This window comes from Tachyglossus aculeatus, chromosome X1 (assembly GCF_015852505.1).
Source record: "Tachyglossus aculeatus isolate mTacAcu1 chromosome X1, mTacAcu1.pri, whole genome shotgun sequence".
Classification (NCBI taxonomy): domain Eukaryota; kingdom Metazoa; phylum Chordata; class Mammalia; order Monotremata; family Tachyglossidae; genus Tachyglossus; species Tachyglossus aculeatus.
Genome location: NC_052101.1, coordinates 65,951,698 through 65,973,200, shown reverse-complemented (window position 1 = coordinate 65,973,200; position 21,503 = coordinate 65,951,698). Strand labels below are relative to the sequence as shown.

The 21,503-nt window shown below is 44.4% G+C and overlaps 1 protein-coding gene across 3 annotated transcripts in view; it reads right to left on the bottom strand.

Annotated features, from left to right (window-relative positions):
- The window catches only part of LRIG1 (leucine rich repeats and immunoglobulin like domains 1), a 142,721-nt gene that overhangs the window by 39,414 nt on the left and 81,804 nt on the right, over positions 1–21,503 (bottom strand). For all 3 annotated transcript variants that reach the window (XM_038772030.1, XM_038772031.1, XM_038772032.1), the window contains 2 exons: positions 5,870–6,007; positions 328–471 (listed from right to left, as the gene is read on the bottom strand). In XM_038772030.1, coding sequence (XP_038627958.1) covers positions 328–471; positions 5,870–6,007 — 282 coding nt within the window. The remainder of the gene's footprint in view (positions 1–327; positions 472–5,869; positions 6,008–21,503) is intronic.

Sequence of the window (21,503 nt, the reverse complement as noted above, 5' to 3'; positions counted from 1 at the left end):
AAACCAAATGGACAAAAACATCGCCTGTCTCCAGCAGGCAATCAGCCACTTACACACGCGGCTTTAATTACTCAAATTCAGAAGAGCCTCCTAGTTCCCATATTGGGCTGATCATTCCTTTCGCCATTTAAGACGACTCACAGGTACAAGGACAAAACTCCTAATTTGTTTTTATGAGGTGCCATGACAGGACCATTAATAATAGCTTATGCAAAGTTTTACAGATGCAGGGTAAGGGAGGGTTGCTTTTGGAGCACATGTCCTCGGGGAAATTTTGTCTCTATAAAGTTAGGCAACCCTTAATTAAAGTGCAGGTTTTCTACTCACAGTTGTGTTAGCCTGGGTAGCTTGAATGCTTTCACAGGAAGATGGGTGATCCTGTTTTTACTCAGATGAAGCGTTCGCAGGGACCGTGACAGACTATCAAAAGCACCGGGCTCCAAGGTGCTGATTCGGTTGCTCCCCAGGTAGCTGCAATAATTCATCACAGAAGATTTAATGGCTCCATCAGAGTCTTCGTTGTTCAATCACAGACATTTACTTAGCCTCCAAGATGCCTTTGGAAATTATGGCAAGTAACCCCGAAATGCACAAGTTCCAATAAATATACATATCATCCCTAGACTATACAAAACCTAGCTTGCTGACAGAATTTTGGTGAAGTTTCTTCCCGCCCCTGCTAAATTTGAACACTGGTTTACACAGTTTGTGTCTTGCCATCTCTCATACCCAGCCCAAGATGGGCCTCTGGAACACATGGGTAGACAGGGTAAACTTGGGGAAGCCTCTGTTTCAGGGGAGGTTTCTCAATGCCCACCTGAGACAGAGAGAGAGAAAGAGAGGCTTTATACTTGTGAGCACATGGGAAAAACAGCAGAATTTATTTTTTTGCCTAAGAAAAGGTCAGAGTGGAAAGAGTGATTTAAAGTTTAGAGCTTCTGGTGCATTTGTAGAATATGGCTTGCATGGCCTTTTGTGTAATAAAACCCTCTGCCTGGTACTTTTTCAGTAGGATACCTTTCCACACAAAACCTGAAGACAGACACTAACAGACTGATGGCAAACCAAACTCTCAAGACAGCATCTCACTGCACTGGAAGATGTGAATTGAGAGCAAACAAGTAATATAAAGGATTCAATCATTCAGGAAAAGTTGCCTATGAATAATTGCAAGATCTGTACCTAAGTGTTGTGGGGTTGGGGGTGGGGGCGAATATCAAGTGTCCAAAGGTCATGGATCCAGGTCTAGAGGGCGAGTCTCTCAATGAAGAATCAGCCTTGCAATAGGGACTGAATGGCGGGGAGGTTAAAAACAGACTGCTAACAGTCTGAAGGATCTTCTATGTCATTGTCATTGTGGACTCTGTCAGTTTTTGGAGTTAGACTTTTGCCCAAAAGAGTCTCTGACCACCACTGAGTACCCTCTCCACCCATTTTCTTATTTTGCACTCCTTGCAGGGAGGGATCAAGTCTGCTCATTTTCATCTTATTTTCCCTAGAATCTAGTTGTTTCTTGGGACTTTGTAGTGTGTTTGAAAGACAGCTGTAGTGGTCATGATGGCTACTTTTCTTATCTCTTTCAGAGGCAAGCACCTCCTCTCTGGCAAGAGAGAGAAGAGAATGCCTGAGAGAATTTTCTAAACTCTCAGTCTTCCTCTAGTATGGTGGTTATTTTCCCAAAAAACCCCATGTTAAGGAAAACTCATACTAAGATAACTGCGGGATTTGTTAAGTGCTCACTATGTGTCGAGTATTGTACTAAGCACTGGAGCAGACAGGGCATAGTCCCTGTCCCACATTCATTCATTCAATTGTATTTATTGAACACTTACTGCATGCAGAGCACTCTGCTAAGCCCTTGGGAGAGTACAATACAACAATAAACAGACATTCCCTGCCCACAAAGAACTTACACTTTTGCTGGGGCAGGGGAGACAGACATTCATTAAAAAACAAACAAACAAAAAACCCATATGGAACACAGGGTCTGAGGGAGAGAGGACAGGTATCTCATTCTTATTTTCATATATGAAGAAACTGAGACCTAGCAAGGTTAAGTGACTTGTTTACGGTCACACAGCATGCCAGTGAGGGGAGGGGGCTGAAGGGGGATTCGAACCCAAGCCTCCTGACTCCCAGGCTCATGCCCTTTGCATTAAGCCACTCTGCTTCTCATAGAACAGTGCTTTGCACATAGTAAGCACTTAATAAATGCCATTATTATTATTATACAGTAATATGCGCATTTTGACTGACAACAGATGTATGTCACCAATTTGACTGATACTATAGTATGAGTGTTTTGACAATTATTTCTTCCCAATGTCACATCGTGGTCTATCCAGACAAATTGCCATTGTTGGAAGAGCAGTCCCTATTTCCCACACTGAATTCTATATTTAAAAAGCATAGTAAAAACCCATCTTGTTATGGAAGAACCATCTGAAAAAAACAACTTACATCTTTTTCCTAATTGCGAAGGACTGCCCAATTAGGGTTCCTCACTTTATATTAAAAAGGAATATATTCTCTGCAATTTTTTCAGAATAAAAGGCACATGGTAAGCGCTTAACAAATGCCATCATTATCTCTCTAATACCAGTACTGCCTGCTTTCTCATTTCAAGAAAAAAATGAAACATTTACCGAGCTTACAGTGTGTTGTCATAGTTGTACATAATTTGAACACAAATGGGAAGGGTTCATATGACCACTTGTACACCTTTCTAAGGTACTCGAGGGGGAAAAATAAAACAAAAAAATCACAGGTCTGAGTTATGCAGTCCTGGTTTTGTCACCGACTCTATGTTGTTAAGCATTTTATCTCTGTTAGTCTCCTTCTGTGCAAAAATCAACATCAGGGAAAAATCTGAGATCTTCAGAAATATGCACAATTTCTCCCTCTTCCCGTTTCCACTGTGGTTGGACTGATGGAAAGAGCACTACACTGGGAATTAGGAGATCTGGATTCTAGTCCCAGTTCTGACTGAAGCTGGCTAAAATGGGCCAAGACTGCACCCATCCCATGCAATGTGCTACAACCCTGCCTGTCTCCTTGCACGTTGCACTCTGTACCCCAGTGGGAGGATGGCTTGGCAGATTATAGGACAGAGCTACTGGGTGCTGTGTGGCTTGCACACTAGCACTACACTCAATTCACCTGCATAAATTTTTGGCCCCCAAGTGCCGGGCACTTACCGTTATCAGCAGCAGTACTTGTGAAAACAAGGCCCTATACCACCACTGAATTCTCTACAAGGATACCATTAACCTAACCATTGCCCCCTTTCCTGCACGCATCTGGGCAGCACGGAGGAGGATAATCTGGGCCAGAGAGAGCCACTAACCCCTCACTATCAGGGATTGGGGAGCTAACCTCTTTCATCCTTGGGGTCTTTGCTGTGACAACTGAAGTGAGAGGAGCTTCCCTACACCCACCCAGAGACTGGGGCTGTAAAAGTGTGAAGGAACGTAGTATCCACAGTCTTGCTACCAAGGTGGGAGATTGCCTTAAAAAAAAAAAATCAGCCCATCCCTGGACTCAGCTACAGGCTCCAGATGCCCCATGAAACCTCAATGCCCACGTCTTGTCCAAAACCAGGGGATGTGTAGAATGAGTGGGATGTGGTGGGAAATTTTGAGAGAAGAGGGGCGGTAAAGGGAGAGGAGAAAGAGCCAGTTGATCTGAAAGGTGGAAGGAAATGACTTGGGATATGGAGAGCAAACCAGAAAGGCTCAAAGAGGATAAGATGGACTTCGGAGGAGAAGAGAAGCAGAAGGGCAGAAGAGAAAAGCAGCAGAGCCGAAGAAAACATGGGGGATAATGGAAGGAGTCTGTCTGATTAGGAAAGGGATAAAAGACTAGCGATGTAAGTGCAAGGAGTAAATGACCACAGGAGACGGTGGAGATCTCCCGGACTGCTACAAGCCAGTCACTGTGGGAGTAGAGAGGTTTCTGTGGGGCTCCTCATCCTGGGCCGGATTACCCAACTTGGAAGGATTTCGGTGAGGTCCGCTGCTGAGCCAGGCTTTTAATCCAAATTTCCTAGGGACCCAGGAGACCAAGCCGGGGGAGCTTCCCATTTGTCCGTGCAGAGGACTACCCCTGCAGTGACCCGGCTCTGGCATGCAGAGGCAAGAGAAAAAAGTCTGCTTCGAGGAGACCTGAGGGAGTTTGGCTCAATCTGCTTCTTGACATCCAGATGTTGCTGGTGGGCTAGCCCCCTCCTACTCTCGGCTTGGGTTAGAAACCCAAGGATGAAGAGGAGATGGAACCATGTGCTGGGGACCGGCAGAGAGGAAAAGTTCAGGCAGCAGGAAGTTCTTGGCAATCTGTTTTAACCATGTGTGGTGGCAGCCTCTAACACAGATTGGTCGTTGAAGATTCTTATCTCGCATCCTATCACTGGATACCATGACCACCCAGATAGGATTGTGTGACTATGACCAGAGTGATCTTATTGAAGCCTTACTGAAGGCATAGCTTCTCCAAGAAGCCCTCCCTGATTAAGCCCTCCTTTCCTCTTCTCCCACTCCCTTCTCTGTTGCCCCGACTTGCTCCCTTTATTCATCCCCCCTCCCAACCCCATGACACTTATGTACATATCTGTAATTTATTTCGATTAATGTCTGTCTCCCCCTCTAGACTGTAATAATAATAATAATAATAATAATAATAATAATAGTAATGATGGTATTTGTTAAGATCTTACTATGTGCCTAGCACTGTTCTAAGCACTGGGAAGGATACAAGATAAATCAGGTTGTCTCACGTGGGGCTCACAGTCTTAATCCCCATTTTACAGATGAGGGAACTGAGGCACAGAGAAGTTAAGTGACTTGCCCAAAGTCACACGGCTGACAAGTGGCGGAGCTGGGATTAGAACCCATGACCTCTGACTCCCAAGACCATGCTCTTTCCACTGAGCCACGCTGCTTCTCTGTAAGCTCATTGTTGACAGGGAATGGCCTGTTTATTGTTGTATTGTACTCTCCCAAGCGCTTAGTACACTGCTCCGCACCCAGTAAGTGCTCAATAAATAAGATTGAATGAATGAATGGAAGTGCCCGATTTCTAATGCACTTGGAAAAACAGAATTTATACCCAAAAATGAAGTGAAAGAAACAGCTTATTTTCTAGACTCACCACAAAATGGCCTTGCAAAGACTGGGCTCAGCCCATGAGTCCCAAGTTCTGGGTTCAGATACTCCCACCCAGCTTCTCCTCCTCCCACTTTACAAATTCCTGGTCAGGGAATCCATGGCACAGTGGCTCATCTACTATCCAGCCCCAGGCTGCTAGGAGTAGAACTCTGAACATCCCTTAGGGTAATTAAGCACTATTGCATTACACCCTCCCCCCACCCCCCACCAAAAGCGAGTCCCTGGGCTGCTTCGTGGCTCAGTGGAAAGAGCCCGGGTTTGGGAGTCAGAGGTCATGGGTTCTAATCCCAGCTCCACCAATTGTCAGCTGTGTGACTTTGGGCAAGTCACTTCACTTCTCTGCACCTCAGTTCCCTCATCTGTAAAATGGGGATTAAGACTGTGAGCCCCACATGGGACAACCTCATCACCTTGTATCCTCCCCAGCACTAGAACAGTGCTTTGCACATAGTAAGCACTTAACAAATGCTATCATTATTATTATTATTATTATTATTGTTATTTCCAGTCTGGCTAGCCTCAGATTCCATGGTACAGTGCTCTTTCGGAACAGGCCAAGCACAAGCCAGGGCAGGGTTAGGTTAGGCCCAGAGTTCAGGCTTAACATCCAGGTCTATCATGAAGGCTAAAGGGATAGGGCTCATTGAAAACTGCCACTTTATTACCAAGGAGCGCTTCTGGAAGCTCTACTCAAACAAAAAACTTACAGCTCCTTTAGGACAAGTCCATGTGGAAAGCAAGTGCTTCTTATTTCCATAATATTATTAGAACTCAGGTCCAACACTTCCAAGGAAATGTACAGCTTCAGTAGACTTCCCTCGACACTGCGGATCTTATTGTGTTGCCTAAAACAAAGACAAGAGGTGAATAGTAAATGTGCTTTAAAATAACAAGAGAGAAGTAAACCATACAGAATTTGATGCTGTTGTTTCCCTGATGACTATATTCAGGCAGCTGTTTCCTAGTTCCTTGGCTCTCTCAAACTCATTACACATGTACACACAATCTCCATTTTTCAAGGAACACAATATGAAGTTACAAACTAACCAGATTTCCAGTTTGTCCCTGTCTAGAATACAAAAGCAGAGAAGAATACAGCCAGAAAAAAAAAATTCAAGATATGCCCAGTTGTGCCAGAACGCGTGTTTTCATTACGATTTTTGGCTCGTCCAATAACGTTAGTCTAAATATGGACAGCTTGTGAGCATGGGTCTCGTCAACACCATTAATCCTATAGCATACATTGTCCTTAACACAGATATCTGCCTGAACACAACCCTCGCATTAGAGGCCACTAACAAGAAGCAGCGTGGCCTAGTGGAAAGAGCACAGGCCTGGGAGTCAGAAGGACCTGGGTTCTAATCCCAGCTCTGCCACTTATCTGCCATGTGACCTTGGGCAAGTCATTTCACTTCTTTGGTCCTCAAGTACTTCATATGTAAAATGGGGTTTAAGACTATGATTCCCATGTGGGACCTGGACTGTGCCCAACCTGATTAGCTTGTATCTACCCCAGTGCTTAGTATAGTGGCTGGCACATAATAAGTACTTAACACATGCCATTAAAAAAAAACTGGGTGTATTAGAAATGTAATTAACTACAATACTGTAGCAGTTGCCACACAACTGAAATCTAAGGGAAGATGGAGTGTGACTTTATTCTTCTCTATAGTCAAGGTAGCCCATCCTGCAGTTTGGAAGTAACATACCACTTGTGAATTGCTCATTAACTCTTGCTTTTCTCCTGCTGGCTGTTCCTCAATATCACTGAGTTCCTCTCCTGCCTACCCCAGTACTCCTGAGACAAGCCACCATTGCTTTGTAATACTTGTCTCAAGCACTTGACCATCAAACTCCGTATTTCAAGAACTCTTCAACAACAACAACAACAAAAAGCAGAGGTTAGGTTATATTCATCAACAAACTTGAAAGGCAATCAGTTATTTTCCCAAATACAGACACTGCAAAGTCACTCGTCACTCACCAAAATTTCTACCCTTTCAATTTTCAAATAACACAGTGGATTTAAAGTTTTACCCCTCTGGAAATTCATTTTTCCCTAAATGTCTCTTGGCTTGTTTGATTCTCCACTAGCTCATGTACATATCTCCTTTTCCTTCTTACTCCAATAATCGATGGGTGGCATTTTATTGAGCACTTACTCTGTACACAGCACTGTACTAAACACTCGGGAGAGTACACTACAAAAGCTGGTAGGCACAATCACTGCCCACAAGGAATTCAAAAAACCTAATGGAGGCACTTATGATCTGTCTGTCCCGCTAGATTGTAAACTCCAAGAGGGCTGGGAGCCTACCTACTAATTACGTTATACTCTCTCACGTGCCCAGTATGGTGCTCAATAAATACCATTAATTGATTGAAACAACTCCAAAAGAGCACGATATTGCTTCCTGCTCTCAGAAAGACAAGACTAGATTGTCCCTTTGCTGGTATAAACTGACTAATCATGAACCAGCAAATTTCTGAGCAAAATTAACCAACATGAGAATGAGCTGAACAACAGGAGATTGGGGAGTTCAAGTAAGCCCTTCAGCTAGTTTTATTTTAAAAAAATGGTATTTGTTAAGTGCTTAGTATATGTCAGGCACTGCCCTAGGCGCTGGGGAAGATTCAAGATAATCAGGTTGGATACAGTCCCTGTCCCACATGGGGCTCACAGTCTTAATATCCATTTTACAGATGAGGTAACAGTTAAGTGACTTGCTCAAGACAAGCAAGCACAGCAGGCAAGTGGCAGAGCCGGGATTACAACCCAGGTCCCCTGACTTCCAGGCCCGTGATCTTTCCACTAGGCCACAGGGCGTCTCAAAGCTATATTTGAGGGAAAAGACTGTTTCCTAACCTTGAGAATAGGCTATGAGTCAACAAAGTAAAAAGTCAGAAGCCGATCATAGCATTCTTGACCACAAAATAGAATCACTGGGTCCATGGCATCTCCTTTAAACAAATTCATACACAAGGCTTTCCTCCTGAGAAAGTTAGAGTTTCTTCCTCTCCCATCTCTTCACATTCTCCCAGGTCACTGAAACCAAGCTCCTTGCAAACATTCAAGCTCGATCAACAGACCGGAAGAGATGGACCAGTTTTCCTTATCACCCAAAACACCACTTTCTTTTAGACTCTTTAATAAACCTCTGAAATGATGAAGGGTTCTTAGGAAATTGTAAAATAAAGAGGGAAAAGAACTATACTCAAGTCCAAGGGACATTTTAGCACTAGAGTATAATAATGGTGGCAATGGTGGATCCAATGGTGGCACCCCCGACCCAAACGAGAAGGTGGATGGCACAGAGTCCAGTATTTATTGAGAGGCAGTGTAGCCTATTCGAAAGAGGCCTGGGAATTAGAGGACCTGGGTTCTAAATCCTGGCTCTGCCACTTTGCCAGGCAAGTCACTTCACTTCTATGTGCCTCAGGTTCCTCATCTATAAAATAAGGATTCAATTCCTGGTCCCCCTCCTACTTAGACCGTGAGCTCTGTGTGGGACAGGGACTGTGTCCAACCTAATTATCTTGTATCTACCCCAGTGCTTAGTAATAATAATAATAATAATAATGGCATTTATTAAGCACTTACTATGTGCAAAGCACTGTTCTAAGCGCTGGGGTAGATACAAGGTAATCAAGTTGTCCCACGTGGGGCTCACAGACTTAATCCCCAGTTTTACAGATGAGGTAACTGAGGCACAGAGAAGTTAAGTGACTTGCCCAAAGTCACACAGCTGGCAAGTGCGGAGCCGGGATTTGAACCCACGACCTCAGACTCCAAAGCCCGTGCTCTTTCCACTGAGCCACGCTCCCTCTTTAGTGCTTTGCACTACAGCAGGCACTTAAATTCCACAATTACTATTACTAGTGTTATTACTACTTCATATCCAATCTGTACAAAATAAAAGATACGGTCCCTGCCCTCAAGGAGCTTACAATAGGACTTATGTGGGGTACTGAGTGCTAAAAAAAAAAAAAAAAATAGCAAGGGTATGTAAACAATACCTTCCAGATTGTAAATCAATACTTATTTCTTTTCTGAAATTGTTTTGGGGCATTCAAAGAAACAAGAAGCACAGCCAGACGGTACTGTTTGTTGTTGGTTGCTCTTAAAACTGCTTTGGGGATTCAACGTGGGCTCTACATTTCTTTTGCCTCACCAGGGACAAGCAGGGTACCGGTGGTTTGGGTGTTTTGGTCTCTACAACCCGCTGATTTCTCTGAATGTAGCTCAATCACTCAATCAATCAATAGTATTTATTTAGCACTTAACTATGTGCGCTTGGGCTACACTCACTCCCTTGGTGAACTCATTCGCTCCCACGGCTTCAACTATCATCTCTACGCCGATGACACCCAAATCTACATCTCTGCCCCTGCTCTCTCTCCCTCCCTCCAGGCTTGTATCTCCTCCTGCCTTCAGGACATCTCCATCTGGATGATGTCTGCCCACCATCTAAAACTCAATATGTCCAAGACTGAACTCCTTATCTTCCTTCCCAAACCCTGTCCTCTCCCTGACTTTCCCATCACTGCAGACAGCACTACCATCCTTCCCATCTCACAAGCCCAGAACCTTGGTGTCATCCTCGACTCCGCTCTCTCGTTCACCCCACACATCCAATCTGTCACCAAAACCTGCCGGTCTCACCTCCACAACGTCACCAAGATCCGCCCTTTCCTCTCCATCCAATCCGCTACCCTACTGGTTCAATCTCTCATCCTATTCTGACTGGATTACTGCATCAGCCTCCTCTCTGATCTCCCATCCTCCTGTCTCTCCCCACTTCAGTCTATACTTCACTCTGCTGCCCAGATTATCTTTGTACAGAAACGCTCTGGGCATGTCACTCCCCTCCTCAAAAATCTCCAGTGGCTGCCTGTCAACCTACAAATCAAGCAAAAACTCCTCACTCTCAGCTTCAAGGATCTCCATCACCTTGCCCCCTCCTACCTCTCCTCCCTTCTCTCCTTCTACAGCCCAGCCCGCACCCTCCGTTCTTCTGCCGCTAACCTTCTCACTATACCTCATTCTCGACTGTCCCGCCGTTGACCCCTGGCCCAAGTCCTTCCCCTGGCCTGGAAACCCCTCAATCAATCAATCATATTTATTGAGTGCTTACTGTGTGCAGAGCACTGTACTAAGCGCTTGGGAAGTACAAGTTGGCAACATATAGAGACAGTCCCTACCCAACAGTGGGCTCACAGTCCAAAAGGGGGAGACAGAGAACAAAACCAAACATACTAACAAAATAAAATAAATAGAATAGATATGTACAAGTAAAATTAATAAATACAGTAATAAATATGTACAAACATATATACGTATATATAGGTGATGTGGGGAAGGGAAGGAGGTAAGATGGGGGATGGAGAGGGGGACGAGGGGGAGAGGAAGGAAGGGCCCAGTCTGCGAAGGCCTCCTGGAGGAGGTGAGCTCTCAGTAGGGCCTTGAAGGGAGGAAGAGAGCTAGCTTGGCGGATGTGGGGAAGGAGGGCATTCCAGGCCCGGGGGACGACGTGGGCCGGGGGTCGACGGCGGGACAGGTGAAAACGAGGCACGGTGAGGAGATTAGCGGCAGAGAAGCAGAGGGTGCGGACTGGACTGTAGAAGGAGAGAAGGGAGGTGTGGCAGGAGGGGGCGAGATGATGGAGAGCCTTGAAGCCCAGGGTGAGGAGTTTCTGCCTGATGCGCAGATTGATTGGTAGCCACTGGAAATTTTTGAGGAGGGGAGTAACATGCCCAGAGCGTTTCTGGACAAAGACAATCTGGGCAGCACCATGAAGTATGGATTGAAGTGGGGAGAGACACGAGGATGGGAGATCAGAGAGAAGGCTGATGCAGTAATCCAGTAATCCAGGAGGCCTTCCCAGACTGAGCCCCCTTTTTCCTCTCCTCCTCCCCATCCCCCCGCCCTACCTCCTTCCCTTCCCCACAGCACTTGTATATATTTGTACAGATTTATTACTCTATTTTACTTGTACATATTTACTATTCTATTTATTTTGTTAATGATGTGCATATAGCTTTAATTCTACTTGTTCTGATGATTTTGACACCTGTCTACATGTTTTGTTTTGTTGTCTGTCACCCCCTTCTAGACTGTGAACCCGTTGTTGGGTAGGGACCATCTCTATATGTTGCCGACTTGTACTTCCCAAGCACTTAGTACAGTGCTCTGCACACAGTAAGCACTCAATAAATATGATTGAATGAATGAAAGGAGTTGTCATTATCATTATTATTATGGTATTTGTTAAGTGCTTACTATGTGCCTAGCACTATTCTAAGCACTGGGGTAGATACAAAGTAATCATGTTGTCCCACCTGGGGCTCACAGTCTTAATCCCCATTTTACAGATGAGTAACTGAGGCCCAGAGAAGTTAAGTGTCTTGCCCAAGGTCACACAGCAGACAAGTGGCCAAGCCGGGATTAGAACCCACGTCCCCTGACTCCCAAGCCATGACTCTTTCCACTAAGCCATGCTGCTTTTCTACTAAGCCATGCTGCTTCTTTGTAGGCATGTTCCTTGCCCACCACAAGCTTACTCTTGCTGACATTTTGGGCTGGTCTATTAGTGCACCGAGGTACCCAACTCTCTCCAATATGGGCCAATCCCAACTCAGCCAGTTCTAGGTGTGGAATATCAAAACCATTCACTGCTCACTCTGCCACCTCCAAATCAAGCTTCAAACAAAACTTGACTGACTGCCTTTTATATAGAGTGATGTGTGAATGCATTTATTCCAAACTTCTTCAAGGGGCTTTTGTTAAGGGTGGAGACCCAATTAAAAACCTGCTTCAACCTTTAACCTGCGTGTGACCTAGCGGATTATGCACAAGCCTGGGAGTCAGAAGGACCTGGGTTCTAATTCTGTCTCTGCTATTTCTCTGCTGTGTGACCTTGAGCAAGTCAATTTACTTCTCTGGGCCTCAGTGACCTCATCTGTAAAATGGGGATTAAGACTGTGAGCCCCATGTGGGACAGGGACTGGGTCCAAACTAATTAGCTTGCATCTACCCCAACATCTACCCCAGTACAGTGCCTGACACATAGAAAGTGCTTGACAAATACTATAAAAAAAAACCCAAAACAATTCCTCTTGTTTTGAGGGCCTTTTCTCTTAGATTTCCCTCTATTTAGCATGCATTTTGGGAAGGACAGACTCTGGTAAAGCTTTTGGGACTCACCTGCTTTTGGAAAAGAATGAAACTGGAATCTGTTGCTTCCATTTTGTATGTGGCTAGTCAAACCACATTTAAGAGGTGAAAAGAACTCCTACATTCTATAGCAACATGTCGTCTTTCTGGGTTCTAATTGAGTCTTGAAAGTAATTTTGTAAAAGTACCAACTTTACCCCAAAGACATTCCTACTGCCCTTAGACCTGGACATTGGCTGCCTTACTTGTTCCCCCACTTGGCGCCAGTTTATTCAGATGAGTACAGGCTAAGTCTCCCAACCATTGTTGGGCATGACTGCTTAGCAGGAGCAAATTGTTGGTGACACATTTTGACCACATTCTCTTACTGCTGTGTGTGTTCTTTCTTTCTCTCTCTCTCTCTCTCTCTCTCTCTTCCCCCCCCCCCCCCAAAAAAAAATTTGTTATTTGGATGTAGTCTTGATTAGGAAAAAAGGGGTCAAGGAAGTTTGAACTCAGACAAACCCAAAGCAATATTTGAGGGAAAAGACTTTCTTAATCTTGAGAGTGCTCATTAAGCACTTAAGAATTATTAACTCTAAAGAAATAAGTATCAGTGAAAGAAAGGCCAGTGCATTTCTCTTACTGACTCTAATCACGTATACATTTCTGCCTTCTTCTTCTATCAAATCTCTATGATTTTATTGCTCTGCAGTATAGAAGCTGGGGACGAGGAAGAGGAAGAAGAAGGGTAAAGTGCAATGTCATATGATGAAATTTCATCCATAGTTTCAATTTACAATGTTGGCTGGGCACTTTGAAAAAAAAAACAACCTTAATACAGTAAAACTCTAGTAAATTATCACCTGTTGTATGCATCAAAAATAAAATCATGCTTCAAAGACTGAGAGGATGTAGCCAAGGAGGCCAGCTTCTCCTGGATTTTCAGAACCAATATTAGAGAGTAAAACAGATGGAGGGATTTGAAACCAACAGTTCAAACTTCCTTCCTCAGTGAGTTTCCAGTAGAGTGAAAGAGGCCTTCAGAGGCATCGAAGATCTATGTCAGCTGATGGCTGGATCAAAGGCAATCTTAAAAGTAACAATGGCGGAGTAAGAGTGGCTCCATGACCCGAACTGAAACTATGCGACTACAGCCTCTACCAATAAGAAAATGCACCAGACTCAGGAAACCAGGGTCCAGTTCCTTGCTTGGCCCAATTACCATCTGCCCTGTAACCAAGCTCCTTATCCTCCATTGGCAAAATGAGGATATTAGTATCTGACCTTCCTACCTCCTAGGGGTAGGAATAGGATTTGAGTTCTTTCGAAGAAAAGGGCTAGATACACCACGGTGTTATTTCAATAACACTGTGACCTGCCTTTCAGACTTGGGCCCAAGACAGACAAGCAAGGCTGAAATGAAATCTCTGGGTTTTTTTTTTTGCCAGAAAATATCATAAATCTCTATTATTCTTATCTGTGCTGAAAGGGTTATTGATAAAGCTGTCCCGTGAATTATTCTGTAAGCTGTTGGTCCAGCTCAACCCTTGGATTCTAACACTCTAAAATCAGCTTCAAATACTATTCCCTATGTAAAATGGGGGGGTCAATCCCCATTCTACCTCCTCCTTCAACTGTGAACCCCATGTGGAACAGGAACTGTGTCCAACCTGACAAACCTGTATCTACCTCACAGCTTAATATAGTGCTTGGCACGTAGTAACCGCTTAACAAATACCATCGTCATCATCATTCTCATTATTATTTTATGCTAAATTTCTGCAATCTCCACTTTGTACGGGAAACAGCAAGCATCTCAGAGTTCTCTTTGCCTGAAGGAAACTGTGCCTCTTTCCTCTAAGAAAGGAATTCCCCGAGTTATTTGTTGGGCAGGAAGTGATTATCTGTATAAACAGATCTTTCTCCCTCTTGCTGCAGAATCCCTGGTTCCCTGGGGAATTGGGGCTGATTCTCAGGACGGCTGCAGATGAAGTTCCAGTTCTGTTTATTCAGGTGGGGATCTGATACAAAACAAGAGCGGACCCGTGGCAGAATAAACAGTCACAGCAAGCCTGGATCAGCTACCCTAAAGCCTGCACTAAGTTATGTCAACTAGCCTTCTCAACTAGTTCATTTCTTTTGTATCCACAACAGACGTGGCCCATTCCCTCCCTTCATTTTAGGAGAAGTGATTTCCCTTCATCTTCCTAATCACCTCATCAACTGCCTTGGCCTAAATGTCTGTACAACTGTTGTATTTTGTTAAGTGCTCACAATATGCAAAGCACTGTACTAAGTGCCAGGATAGGTACAAGATAATCAGGTCCCACTTGGGGCTCGCTAAGCAGGATGGAGAACAGGTATTGAATCCCCATTTTGCAGATGAGGGAACTGAGATACAGAGAAGTTAAGTGACTTGCCCAATGTCACACAGCAAGTAAATGGAACAGCCAGGATTAGAACCCAGGTCCTCTGATTCCCAGCCCGTGCTCTTTCCATTAAGCCATCCTGCTTCATCTATTTCATCTGTATCTAATTGGGCATAGGGTTTATATCGATTCTCTCACTCTTCCCTACTCAATATGTATCCATTTTTAGTCTCCTATCTGCCCCTCACATTGAATTGTCAGCTCCTCCAGGGCAGCAACTACATCTTTTTACTATTTTTATTGTATATTCCCAAATTCCTCATACAATGCCCTGCACACACCCTAGGTACTCATAAACTACAACTAAGCTCAGGACTTTCAGTTTGATTTATCAGTTAGAATTTCCAAAGCTCTAACTACAGTAGTCAGGTGACCTTCAATAGTCAATATAAACAGTAAATAAAAGTTCATAAATAAGTGCCCTGATTAGTAGAGGTCTAATCTAGACACTGGCACTTTTGAGGGGAATAGATTGTCTATCTAGACTGAGAAGTTAATACATCTAAACTGGAAATTTTAAACCATCTAGGCCCAAAGGTTGCCTATTCATTAAATCATTAAGCACCCTGGGGGCATGAGGTCAGAGCAGTTGACCTAGAGATTCCTTCTAGCTTAACCATTCTATATTTCTGCAAACTCATGGTTTATGGACAATTTTGTTCTGCTCTATCTTCTTAAAGCCCTATACCAATATTTCACTATCCAAAAAGCTATTCCACAACGTTTCATATCAAAAGACTACACAGCTACCAATTACTAGGCGGTTACTGTGTGTGGAGCACCATTCTAAAGGACTTGGGAGAGTACACCAGAGTAAGCAAAAACAATCGCTGCCCTCGAGGATCTTACAGTCCAGCTGGGAAATTGATTACAGATGGGAGAAGAGACAGAGTGTAATATACGGATATGTACATAATGTTGTGGAGATGGAGAGTTGGGGGAAGTACCAAAGTGGAGAGGGACTCGAATACATAGGTGACACAGTGGAGAGGGTAAATATGGATTGGGAGGGATGAGAGATAACTTAAATCCTAGCCATGATGGTGGGTGTGGTTCAAAACCACCACTGGCATCCTATCCCAATACTTATCAACTTACCTGTTAATTGCCTGCTGATGCCTATTATTTTTTTCACTATTTTGGTATTCCCTTAAATACTATAAATTCAACAACTGATGTGTGCTTGATTTCCCCATTTGATGGGGAAGCAGTGTGGACGAGTGGAAAGCACACAGGCCTGGGAGTCAGAAGCCCAAGGTTCTAATCCCGGCTCTGCCACTTAGCCGCTGTGTGACTAGGGGCAAGTCATTTCACTTCTCTGTGTGCCTCAGTTCCTGCACCTGCAAAAATGGGAATTCGATACCTGTTCGCCTTCCTACTTAGACTGTGAGCCCCATGTGGGACCTAATTATCTTGAATCTATCCCAGAACTTAGTACAGCACTTGGCATATAGTAAACAATTAATCAATCAATCATATTTACTGAGCGCATACTGTGTGCAGAGCCCTGTACTAAGCATTTGGGAGAATACAATATAACAGAGTTGGTAGAAATGTTCCCTGCCTACAACAAGCTTACAGTCTAAAGAGGGAGACAGACATTCATGCATTCATTCATTCAATCGTATTTATTGAGCACTTACTGTGTGCAGAGCACTGTACTAAGCGCTTGGAGAGTACAATACAGCAACAGAGACAATCCCTGCTCACAACAGGGTTACAGTCCTGGGGGGAAGGGGGACAGACATCAAAACAAGTAAACAGGCATCAATATAAATAAAAAGAATTAGACATATACATCTGTACATAAATTCTTGACTGTGAGCCCGTTGTTGGGTAGGGACTGTCTCTGTATGTTGTTGATTTGTACTTCCCAAGTGCTTAGTACAGTGCTCTGCACACAGTAAGCACTCAATAAATATGACTGAACAAATGCTGTTTGGCGGAGAGAGGGTGGGAAGAGCAAAAGGAGCAAGTCAAGGTGATCCAGAAGGGAGGGGGAGCTGAGGAAAGGGGGCTTAGTCTGGGAAGGCCTCTTGGAGGAGGTGCACCTTCAGTAAGGCTTTGAAGGGGGGAAGAGTGATTGTTTGGCAGATTTGAGGAGGGAGGGCATTCCAGTCGAGGTAGGACGTGGGCCAGGGGTTGGCAGTGAGACAGGCGAGTTCGAGGCACAGTGAGAAGGTTAGCACCAGAGACATGAATAGAAATAAATAAATTATAGATATGTACATCAGTGCTGTGAGGTTCGGGGTGGAGTGAATGAAGGCTGCAATAAAGTAAGCACTTAAACACCACAATTTTTTATTATTTTAGGATGCTGGAGGTGAGGGTAAGAGGAGGAGAAGCAGGGACTATTTCTTCCTTGAATACCTAGTACAGCACAGCCAACGGCTCACCTGCAAAGGTAAACTTTAGCTTCTGTGCTTCCTTTCCCCTCTCTCTGAAGTACACTTTGATGGAGGATAGTTACTAAAATCTATTTCAGTTTAGTATAAATGGCATCCACTTAGCCTAGAGAATGGCTGGTATCTCCTGTTCTGCAGAAGGGACATTTTCACTGAATCCTGTACAAATAAATTCTGCTTTTATATACGTACTCAAAGCATTCCAATTCAAACTGTTTCATTACTGCTACACATTTACATTGCTTTTTGATCATTTATTTATTACAACTACTAATGATATCAGCATTTATTAAATGCTATGTGCCAAGTATGGTGCTAAGCACTGGGGTACATACAATATAATTGGATTAGGCAGTCCCTGTCCGAGTTGGGATTCAGTCTAAAGGGGAGGGAGAGCAAGTAGTTAATCCCCCATTTCACACGTGACAAAACTGAGGCATAGAGAAGTTAGGTGATTTGCCCAATCCTCACTTGGCCCTTATCAAAACACTTGACGATGCCCTTCCTCCCTCCCACTGGGGTTGATACAAGCTAATCAGGTTGGACACGGTCCACGTCCGACATGAGGTTCACAGTTTTCATCCCCATTTTACAGATGAGGGGACTGAAGCACAGAGACATTAAGTGACTTGCAAGTGGTGGAGCCAGGATTAGAACCCAGGTTCTCTGGCTCCCAGGCCTGTGCTCTTCCCACTAGGTCACACTGCTTCTCCTTTGCTGCCCTGCTGTGCTTGACACCTCCAACTGTTCCTTTCTTCAAATCTCTCTCTTGGTCCTCTGTTCAAGGACAGCCATCCCCATCTCTTCTTCTTGTGGCACAGCAGGTCTGGCTGCCTATTACATTTACCCCCCAACAATGCCCTGCTCCATCACCCTGTTGGAGACAGTGCTGTACTATGCCTGGAAAATATTTGTACCTGCCCTTAATGCTTGTAAATGCCCCAGTTCAACTGATGGAGTAATCATCAGAGCTGGTAACATTTGAGGAGGGATAGGCACAAAAATATTGTAAAATGAGAAGGTAGACTGCTTTTTAAGCATTTACTGGAGGGGAAAAAAACCACAACTGGGGAGACTTTGACTATCAAATTTACCCACTGTTGAAGTCTAAAATCATTGCTAAATTAAAGATCTTTAGATGACTATTATGCTAGTCCTAAGAGAAGCAGCATTGCCTACTGGAATCAGAGGACCTGGTTTTAATCCTGGTTCTGCCACTTGTCTGCTGGTGACCTTGGGCAAGTCACTTGACTTCTCTGGGCCTCAGTTTCCTTATTTGTAAAATGAGAATTAAATATCTGTTCTCTTTCCCTCTTAGACTGTGAGCCCCCTGGTTGGGCATGGACTGTATTCAAAATGATCAATCAATCAATGATATTTACTGAGGATCTCCTGTGAGCAGAGCAATACTGCTCTCAGCTTCTGCAGTGCCATAAGGGCAGGACTATCAGATGGGATAGTTCCATGGGATAGTCTGATGGGATGAGACAGTCCCATCAGATGCCCTGAGGGGAGAGCAGCTTCGGGCTTCACGGCTGTGGGCTGCTTTAGAGCACATTCACATGGTGCATTGCTCTGGTTTCAAAAGTGGAAATGTTAAAGCCTCTTCCTCCCAAATTGATAAAGCTGCCTGCCACCTAGATGCCCAAGAGTACCAAAAGTGTTTCCTCACCTAGAGCATTTCCACCAATTCCCATTCCCGATGACTAAGTGACCGTTTCACTAACCCTAGTTCTGCCATTTACCTGCTGTGGAACTTTGAGCAAATCACTTCACTTCTCTGTTCCTCATCGGCAAAAGGGGGATTCAATACCTGTTCTCCCTCCTACTTAGACTATGAGCCCCATGTGGGATCTGATTATCTTGTATCTATCCCAGTGCTTAGTACAGTGCTTGGCACATAGTAAGTGCTTAACAAATATCACAATTTAAAAAAAATATTATTACTACTCCATCAAATATTGTGTGTGTGTTCAGGTGTGAGTAAAATGAGTATTTTCAGGTTGCATCACCTCCCAACCACAGCTATTGATGGAACTCTCAGGGGTCTCGGATGGAAGAGGCAGGGGGTTACACAATTTCCACCAGTAAACATAGCAAACTGCAGTGCAGGAGTCTAAATTTAATCTTAATTAAAATCCCTCTTCGAGCGAATGATTTGTGTGTATGTACTTTCCCAAGAGGCCAAGGAAAGGAAATACTACATTTTAATAGCTAGTTAGAAAATGAACACACCATGCTGCCATGGCAAGACTGCTCTCTGGGGCCCAGAGATAAACACGCACCAGGTGCAGAGAAGATGATGTGGGTTCAAGGTAACCCTTTGCAGAGTCTATCAGGACATTTGTGGCTGGAAAATAGGCTTGAATACATCAAAAGTTTCCTCCTGAAAAATCAAGGAGGTCACTCCAAGCTATCAAAAGTAAATGCACACCCCATGATTTAAATAATTTTGTGGTTACCCAGGTGAACTAAACTGGAGAGAAAACACAAGTCATCTTTATTCAGAATTTCCACTTCTGAAGTCTCTACACAATTTACTCTAGAGGACACAGTACAGGCCTAGGAGTCAGAAAGACCTGGGTTCTAATTCTGACTGCCACATGTCTGCTGTGTGACCTTGGAAAAGTCACTTAAGTTCCCTGTGCCTCAGTTACCTCATCTGGAAAATGGGGATTCACCAAGACTGTGAGCCCCATGTGGGACTCAACATGTCCAAGACTGAACTCCTTGTCTTCCCTCCCAAACCCTGCCCTCTCCCTGACTTTCCTATCTCTGTTGACGGCACCACCATCCTTCCCGTCTCACAAGACCGCAACCTTGGTGTCATTCTCGACTCCGCTCTCTCATTCACCCCCACAGCCAAGCCGTCACCAAAACCTGCCGGTCTCAGCTCCGCAACATTGCCAAGATCCGCCCTTTCCTCTCCATCCAAACCGCTACCCTGCTCGTTCAAGCTCTCATCCTATCCCGTCTGGACTACTGCATCAGCCTTCTCTCTGATCTCCCATCCTCATGTCTCTCCCCACTTCAATCCATACTTCATGCTGCTGCCCGGATTGTCTCTGTCCAGAAACGCTCTGGGCATGTTACTCCCCTCCTCAAAAATCTCCAGTGGCTACCAATCAATCTGCGCATCAGGCAGAAACTCCTCACCCTCGGCTTCAAGGCTCTCCATCACCTCGCCCCCTCCTACCTCAACTCCCTTCTCTCCTTCTACAGCCCACCCCGCACCCTCCGCTCCTCTGCCGCTAATCTCCTCACCGTGCCTCGTTCTCACCTGTCCCGCCATCGACCCCCGGCCCTCGTCATCCCCCGGAATGCCCTCCCTCTGCCCATCTGCCAAGCTAGCTCTCTTCCTCCCTTCAAGGCCCTACTGAGAGCTCACCTCCTCCAGGAGGCCTTCCCAGACTGAGCCCCTTCCTTCCTCTCCCCCTCGTCCCCCTCTCCACCCCCCCATCTTACCTCCTTCCCTTCCCCACAGCACCTGTATATATGTATATATGTTTGTACATATTTATTACTCTATTTATTTATTTATTTTACTTGTACTTATCTATTCTATTTATTTTATTTTGTTAGTATGTTTGGTTTTGTTCTCTGTCTCCCCCTTTTAGACTGTGAGCCCACTGTTGGGTAGGGACTGTCTCTATATGTTGCCAACTTGTACTTCCCAAGCGCTTAGTACAGTGCTCTGCACACAGTAAGTGCTCAATAAATAAGATTGATTGATTGATTGACAGAGACTGTGTCCAACCTGGTTAGCTTGTATCTACCCCAGTGCTTAGTACAGTGCCTGACACATAGAAAGCACTTAACAAATACATTAAAAAAAAAATTAACAGGCTCCAAATTACCAATCCCACCTCCTAGAGTGGCCACCTCAGTAATCCCCTGTTCTCAGAATGGATGACAACATGACTAAAGAAATCATTGAGCTTTAAAGGGTAGATTTTGGAGCTAGAAAACGACAACAAAAAAAGACATCCTTAGAGCAGCTTTTCAGAAGCAAGGAGCCCTGTGGTATTAGCACTACACGAAGGGAATAGCTAAACAACTCCTATGAATGTTAATCGGAGGTCAGATGCTAAATCCCCACACAGCACCAAGAAAAAAAGAAAATCTACCACATTATAGCCTTATAACTCATCACAAACAGAACCCTAATTAATCCCAACATTGGCATAAAATGATGATGATTCTAATATCTCTACTTCAAAACACATAATCATGGTTTCAGCTGCAGAGGAACCTCTACTTCAGATGGTGAACAGCTTCAAAAGATTTTTGAAGCAGAGCCCTGGGAGTTGACTACATGCTTCTTTAGAGTTGTTTGCTACACGATGCTTAA